At 60.0% G+C, this 7,297-nt stretch overlaps 1 protein-coding gene across 1 annotated transcript; it reads right to left on the minus strand.

Annotated features, from left to right (window-relative positions):
* Positions 1-209: 209 nt before the first annotated feature.
* ACVRL1 (activin A receptor type II-like 1) lies at positions 210-6,538 on the minus strand. Its single transcript, XM_009883169.1, has 9 exons — positions 6,472-6,538; positions 4,887-5,111; positions 3,436-3,635; positions 3,225-3,324; positions 2,739-2,885; positions 2,389-2,664; positions 1,747-1,944; positions 439-569; positions 210-344 (listed from the first exon to the last, which is right to left on the minus strand). The coding sequence occupies exons 1-9, from the start codon at positions 6,536-6,538 to the stop codon at positions 210-212; spliced, it is 1,479 nt and encodes a 492-aa protein (XP_009881471.1).
* Between the last annotated feature and the right edge of the window lie 759 nt (positions 6,539-7,297).

Raw genomic sequence — 7,297 nt, forward strand, 5'->3', positions numbered from 1 at the left:
GGGAAGGGTCCTCCCTTTCTTTTTTTTTTTTTTTTTTTCCCTTCTTCTTTCCTATTTTTTCCCTCCTTGCAAATTAAAAAGGCTCCAAGGAAGGGTGGGAAAGGCGGGGGCTGCAAGCAAAACCCCCTCCGTGACTGGGAGCCATCCCGGCGTTGGCTTCGCCGCTGTCCCAGTGCAGCCCACAAGCGGCTCTGGCGCATGCCTGGCATTCACTGCTCCGGCTTGGGCTTTTCCAGGGAATTGTTCAGCTTCTTCAGTGTCTTTTTAATCCGCAAGGCAGTGAGGCGGGCCGAGGGGCTCTGGTACCAGCACTCCTTCATGATCTTCGCCAGTGCCGACAAAACCTGGGGGAGGCACAAAAAGGGGAAAATTGAAGGGTTTAATGGGGACCAAAGGTCCGGCTTGGGGTGGGAGCGGGGCACCCCCCCCGGGACTCACCGAGTCGGAGAAGAGGCGGTTGGGGACTACAGGGGTCTGCTGATCAACGCACACCACCTTCTTCATGTCCTCGAAGCTGGGGTCGCTGGGGACTGCATCAAAGAAGGGCGGCCGGTACTCCTCCACGATGCCTGCGGGCGGGGGGTGGCATGAGGGCAGGCACAGGGCTCACCCCCGACTCTGCACATCATGGGGTCCCTGGGGAGGGCCAGCACAGCCGACCTGCACCCTGCCTCGGGGGCCAAGTGGGGCTCTGGGAACTGCCAGTGCGATTTGCTGCCTGATCCTGGTGGTGCTGCTGCCTGCCGGGTGTGCGGCTCCGGCCCCGGCTGCACTGCCGGACCTCACCCGCACGGGGAAGCTGGGGCCGGCTCCAGCACTGGCTGTAGCACCGATGGTGGCCCCAGCACCGGCAATAGCTCTGGCACCAGCCCTACCATGAACAACAGCTCCAGCCCCAGCTCTAGCACCAGCACCAGCTCCCAGCACTGATGCCACCTCGCAGACCCGCACCTCCATCCGGCAGCCCCATGGCGAGCCTGCCAGCTGGCCCAGCTAATCCCCGCTTAGTGCCTCCATATGTCCATGTGTCCGAAGGGTTTAACCCCTCTGGGTCGCCCTGAGCGCTCGCCAGTCCCCTGCACGCCGGGGGGTGGTCCCCGAACCTCGGGGTCTCTTGGACTACCCGTCCCCGATGCCCTGGGACGGTGCAGGGGCCACTCAGCTCATCCTGGAGGGCAAAGGTGCCTGGAAGGGTTAAAACCAGCCAGCTGAAGGTCATCTCCTGCACATGGCTTTGGTAATTTGGAGTAAATGTTTAATCTGAAGGAGCCCTGGGGTGGTAAATGAGATTATCCAGGCCAGACTGCGCCTGGGGGGACCTCCTGCCTCACCCGCCAGCACCCACCATTTAATTAATGCTTCTAATGGACTTTGCCGGCGGTGAGCGGTGCTGGCTGGGCAGCCCTGAGGAGGATCTTCTGCAGTGTGGGGACCCCGTCCCCATCCCTGTGGCCCCCAAGCTGAGCCCCGCCGGCCAGAGGTCCCGGCCATGGCCGGCTTCCAGGCAGCGCTCCACGCTGCTTGTTTTCTAATCAGCGCTGAACAAACAAAGCACTGATTGAGTCTAATGGGCCCTTTAATCAGGGAGCCGGGTGCTGACACTAGATTACAGTGTTTATAATTTACAGCTAATCTGCTGGGCGAAGGGAAAGAAAAAAAAGCCACCATAAAAAGGAGAGAAGGAGGGAATGGGCGCGGAGCCTTGCTGTGAGCTGGGAGCGTGGCAGCCGGCTGGGAGCCACTCACCGTTCACCACTGTCCGCCGGGTGATCTCCCAGAGCACCAGCCCGTATGCCCAGATGTCTGTCTTCTTGTAGGACTCGAAGCAGTCCGTGCGGATCTGCTCGCTGAGCACCTCTGGGGCCATGTAGCGCTTGGTGCCCACCCGGGGGTTGTTGCCGATGTCCAGGTAGTCACTGCCCTGGGAGTGCATTACAGCCAGCCCTGGAAGGATGCCGGCCCTGGTCAGCGCTGTGCCAGTGCTGTGTCCCCAGGATGCTGCATCCCTGGGGTGATGCAGCCCTGGGGCACGATATCCATGGAGTACCACATCCCTGGGGTGCTGCATCCCTGAGGTACCACATCCCTGGGGTGCCATATCCCTGGGATGCTGTCTCCCCACGATGATGCATCCCTGGGGTAGCACATCTCTGTGCCACCACATCCCTGGGGTGCTGCATCCCTGGAGTATCATATCCCTGGGGTACCACATCCCTGGGGTGCCATATCCCTGGGATGCTGTGTCCCCATGATGATGCATCCATGGAGTACCACATCTCTGTGCCACAACATCCCTGGGGTACCAAATCCCTGGGGTGCTTCATCCCTGGGGTATCATATTGCTAGGGTACCACATCCCTGGGGTTCCACATCCCACTCCCATCTCACCCAGGTCTGCGATGCAGCACTGCCTGTTGCTTTTCACCAAGATGTTCCTGCTCTTCAGGTCGCGATGGGCAATGGCGGGCTTGCCCTGGGTGCCGAAGATCTCCACGTGGAGGTGGACGAGGCCACAGATGATGGAGGAGGCCAGCCCCAGGCAGGTCTCCACGTCCAGGGCTGTCCTCTGCAGGTGGTGATAGAGCGAGCCGTTCTCATGGTAGTGGGTGATGAGCCAGAGCTGGGTGCTGGAGTTCCTTGATGTCATGTCAGAGGCGATGAAGCCTGGACAGGGAGAAGATCCAGGACCGTGGAGCGGCCGTGCTGCTGTCCCCCAGCTCCCCTGTCCCCCTACTCACCCAGGATGTTGTCATGCCGGAGGAGGACGGTGTTGTAGATCTCTGTCTCGCGGAACCACGACTGCTCATCCCGGGAGGAGAAGATCTTCACGGCCACACTCTCCCCGTGCCAAACACCTCGCCACACTTCTCCGTAGCGTCCTTTGCCTGCCATGGCCACGACACCGCATCATACAGCCACTCCAGCCCCTGACCCCCTCCCCACACCCAGCATGATGAACCCAGCTCCCAGTGTAGAAGAGCAGTGGAGTGGCACAGGGTCTGTTGACCTTGGCCAGCTGCCACCCATGCACCCAGCTGCTCTCTGCCTCCCCCAGCAGCAGGACAGGGGGAGAATTTGGGGGTCTCTATGAGGTTTTGGCTGAAATGGTTGGGTCCAACCCCCCATCCTGGGTATGGTGTTGCAGTGAAGGGATCCAGCGTGTGCCCAAGCACTATCTGGGGGGTCCAGGGCAGCCTCCCCCTGCGCTCAACTGCTCTCCTTACCCACGCACTCCACGAGGGTGATCTGCCGAGCCACCGTTCGCTGGACGAGGAAGGGCAGCCCTGAGCCACTGCCCGTGGTGCAGTCATCATTCATTAAGTCCTGTGCAGTCAGGGTGGCAGCGGAGTCAGCCCTATGGCCACCCCACACTCGCCCCACACCCATCATGTCCCTCCCTCCTGTGCCTCTGGGGTCCCCCCAGAGCTCACCCACCTCCAAAGTGCTGTCTCCCACCATAGATGCCTTCAGCATGAGGTCCATGTCTCCCAAGTCGCTTTTCTTGTGGCGGTGCTGGGCCACCTTCCAGCAGAAGAGTGCCGTGAGCACCAGAAGGATGAGGAGGGTGAGCAGCGGGACGAAGATCATCAGGAGGAGGTTGGGCAGGGAAGGTGCCTTTCCCAGGGCCTCTTCTCCTGCAGGGGGAAACGATGGATGGGAGCATGAAGGTTGGACCTGGGGAGGGTGGAGGTCTCGGTGCTTGGTGCTTGGTGCGTGGGCTTGGGTTTGGGGAGGGTGGCTCTGCACTGGGGTCAACCCCATGGATGGCAGCTCTGCAGGCACAGCCCCAGAAGGGATGGAATCACAAAATCACGGAATCATGGAATCATGGTATTTTCAGAGTTGGAAGGGACCTCTAGAGATCATCTAGTCCAACTCTCTTGCTAAAGCAGGATTGCCCAGAGCACATTCCTCAGGACTGCATCCAGGTGGGTCTTGAAAATCTCCAGAGAAGGGGACTCCTCAACCTCCCTGGGCAGCCTGTGCCAGTGCTCTGTCACCTGAACTGTAAAGTTTTTCCGTGTATTTGAACGGAACTTCCTCTGTTCCAACTTGTGCCCGTTGCCCCTCGTCCTGTCACTGGGAACCACTGAAAAGGGTGTGGTTCCATCCTCCTTCAACCCACCCTTTAGATACTTGTACGCAATAGTAAGGTCTCCCCTCAGCCCTCTCTTCTCCAGGCTAAAGAGTCCCAGCGCTCTCATCCTTTCCTCATAACGGAGCTGCTCCAATCCCTCAATCATCTTGGTTGCCCTTCGCTGGACTTGCTCCATCAGTTCCCTGTCCCTCCTGAACTGGGGAGCCCAAAAACTGGACACAGTATTCCAGTTGTGGCCTCACCAGTGCGGAGTAGAGGGGGAGAATGACCTCCCTCGACGTACTGGCCACACTCTTCCCTATGCAGCCCAGGATGCCATTGGCCTTTTTGGCGACAAGGGCACATTGCTGGCTCATGGACCATTCACTGTCTCCCAGGACCCCCAGATCCTTCTCCTCAGAACTGCTTCCCAGCAGGTCCACCCCTAACCTATACTGGTGCCCAGCATCCTTCCTCCCCAGGTGCAGGACCCTGCACTTGCTCTTGTTGAACCTAATGAGGTTCTTCTCTGCCCAGTTCTCCAGCCTGTCCAGGTCACGCTGGAAGGCAGCGTGGCCCTCTGGAGTGTCAGCCACCCCTCCCAGTTTGGTATCATCAGCGAACTTGCTGAGGATACACTCCGTCCCCTCATCCAGGTCATTGATTGAACAAGACTGACAACCGAGGACATCTCACTGGCCCTGTCCCACCTGGGACAGGGGGACCCTTGAGGTGCTGAGTGGGGAGGGGAATGATCTGGAGACCCAACCACAGCCCTGTGGGCAGCTCTGCCCCTCTGCCCCCATACCTTGCAGGAAGATCTCCAGCTCGGCGTTGCACATGCTGGAGTTGCAGCACCTCATACCGTACTGCTCCGTCACGGGTGTGCGGCAGTTCTCCAGGATGTTCTGGGAGAAGCAGCCCCTGTGCTGGGTGATGGTCCCCTCCTCCTTCCTCTTGCTGACGAAGCAGACCTTGCCCATGCAGGTGGGCAGGCTGCAGTGCGGCACGTCGCAGGCGCACAGCAGCTCATCTGCAGGCACGAGGAGAGGGCGCGTTGTGCCATGGGACCATACTGCTGCCTGGCCCAGGGCACCCTGGTGGCTTTGGGGACAGTGACATCTGTCCTACAGACTCTTGAACCAAATTTCCAGAGCAGGCAGCCTCGGACCAGCAGGGTCCTGTCTGGGGAAGGCAGCTGTGGGTGCTCAGCATGGGGGACCCCATCCTGAGATCTGGAAAATCACTGGCTCCCAGCTAGGACCCAAACACTAGCCCCGAAGCTGGGAGTCACCTGTCCCCGTGCCCCTGGGAAGGCAGTGGAGGGGTTGTGCATCCAGCCACACTGGCTGGGATTAACTGGGGTGCACTGGTTCACACCCTGCCCGTGGGGTCCCAAGTGACATGGGAGCACCCCACTCCAAGGCTGCCTGTGGGATCCGTGTCCCAGGAGCCAGGATGGGACCAAAAGCCCCAAACTCAGCCGGTGCCACCCCAGCAGGTGACGTGGGGACACTGCATTTCAGGAGCCGGGTGCCAAACCCAGGGGTCTTCCCTAGAGCTTTCCCTGGCCACCCCGAAGGCGCTTCCCTGTGCCGCAGTGCCGGAGCAGCACAGAGGGCTGCCACACTCCCAACTGCCCAATTTAGCTCTGCCCTTTCGTGCAGAAAATATCCCTTCTGGAATCAGTGAGTTCAGTGCGAGGGCAGCCAGACAGACAGTGGTGAGGGGACGGACGGCTGTGGCCAGCCCCCCTCCTGTGCCTGTCGCCCCCCCGCCCCAAAAGCTGTCCAGGGCCATGGGGTGGTGGCAGGGCCATGTCGGTAAGCTCTGGGGGTTTGGTGGCCCCGTGGGCAGGAGAGTGACCTGGTGGGGACTCGTCCTCCCGACAAGCTCTGCTGAGCCTCCCCAGCACAGCCAGGCTGCTTCGGTCCCCCCTGCACAACCACCCAGCCTGGGTCTGTCCCCAGGTCACCCTGGTGCTCCCATGGGGTCTCGGGCAGCTCATTCCTGAAATCAGCACCGTCACCCCTGGGAGAAAACACGTTTTAAAGCACGTGTATGCAAGCCTTTTCCCCATCTCCCCCCTGGTGATGTCAAAGCACTTGATGAACCGTAATTAATTAAGCTGAGATCCTCTCTGGGAGGCAGGTCACCATCCCAAAGGGGAGAAGCCCCTCACTGGGGACAGCGCGGGTCCCCGAGGAGGCCTGCCTCCCTCGGCACTCACTCCATGCAAGCTTCAACGAGCTGCCCTCTGCGGCAGTTTATTTTGAGCAGAGCAAGCGATGACGTTTCCAAAGAGCCGAGGGTTTATTTTAACCCCCTCCCCCCATGCATGGTGGAGAGTATCCCAGTGCCGGCTGCCCTCACCGCATCATTTTGGTACTCACCAGCTGCGAAGCCGAGGGAGAGGGTCATCAGTGTCAGCACCGCCTGGCTGCAGGCTCCGCACGGCATCTTCCTGCGGAGAGCAGAGGGGGTGAGAGACAGCCCCCTGCAGCCCCCCGCAGCTCCCGGACCCCACAGGGGGCACATTGCTGGGCTGGGGGCAGCCACCAGGGCTTTGGGAAGGAACTGGGGGGCCTTGGCGATGGATGGGTGCTGGCGGGGAGTGAGAGGGCAGGCAGAGCGGTGCGAGGTAGGATGTGTTGCTTCCAAGTGGAGTTCAGCCCCGGACATTCCGGGTACAGCCCTTCCTGAGAGCAGAATCTGAGCTCGGGGGACCTCCCGACTGTGGTGTGGGGACACCACACAAGGCCCTGCAGCACTCGGGAGCACTCTGAAACGGGGACCTCGCCATGTCCATGCTGCCCCCAACATCCTTCCTTTATCCCAGCGATCCATATTCTGGCCTTTCTCACTATTCCTGTTGCTCCCATGCTGCAAAAACGCAGCTGGCGGCTGACCTCAGGGGCTCGGCAGCCATGGCGAGCGTGGGGATGCCACGGCACTGCTGGAGGTCCCAGTTTTGGTAAGACCCATGCCATGGGACAGACCTCGCACGTATGATACCCCCTGCCAGCGCCAGAGCTGTGCTCTGGGGCTTGGCCCCAGGGGTCTCTAGGATGGAGCTTATTGATGACACAAGCAGACGCGCTGCAGGCAGCCAAAAATTCCCCTGTTGCTCCTTTGGGGCAAGTTTTGCTATTTTTTCTCCTTCTTTTTTTTTTTTTTTTTTTTTTTTCACCCTTTTAAAAAGAAATTTATCTCCCACCA

The sequence above is a fragment of the Charadrius vociferus genome, unplaced genomic scaffold, assembly GCF_000708025.1.
Source record: "Charadrius vociferus isolate BGI_N301 unplaced genomic scaffold, ASM70802v2 scaffold564, whole genome shotgun sequence".
Classification (NCBI taxonomy): Eukaryota; Metazoa; Chordata; class Aves; order Charadriiformes; family Charadriidae; genus Charadrius; species Charadrius vociferus.

What these genes read in the sequence shown, in the direction of transcription:
- ACVRL1 (XM_009883169.1), bottom strand. Translation starts at nt 6,538, where the DNA reads ATGCCGTGCGGAGCCTGCAGCCAGGCGGTGCTGACACTGATGACCCTC. An exon ending in TGGGAGACAGCACTTTGGAG is followed by an intron (nt 3,325 to 3,435) that starts GTGGGTGAGCTC and finishes CTGACTGCACAG; the next exon opens with GACTTAATGAATGATGACTG. An exon ending in CCGGCGGACAGTGGTGAACG is followed by an intron (nt 570 to 1,746) that starts GTGAGTGGCTCC and finishes CCCCGCCCGCAG; the next exon opens with GCATCGTGGAGGAGTACCGG.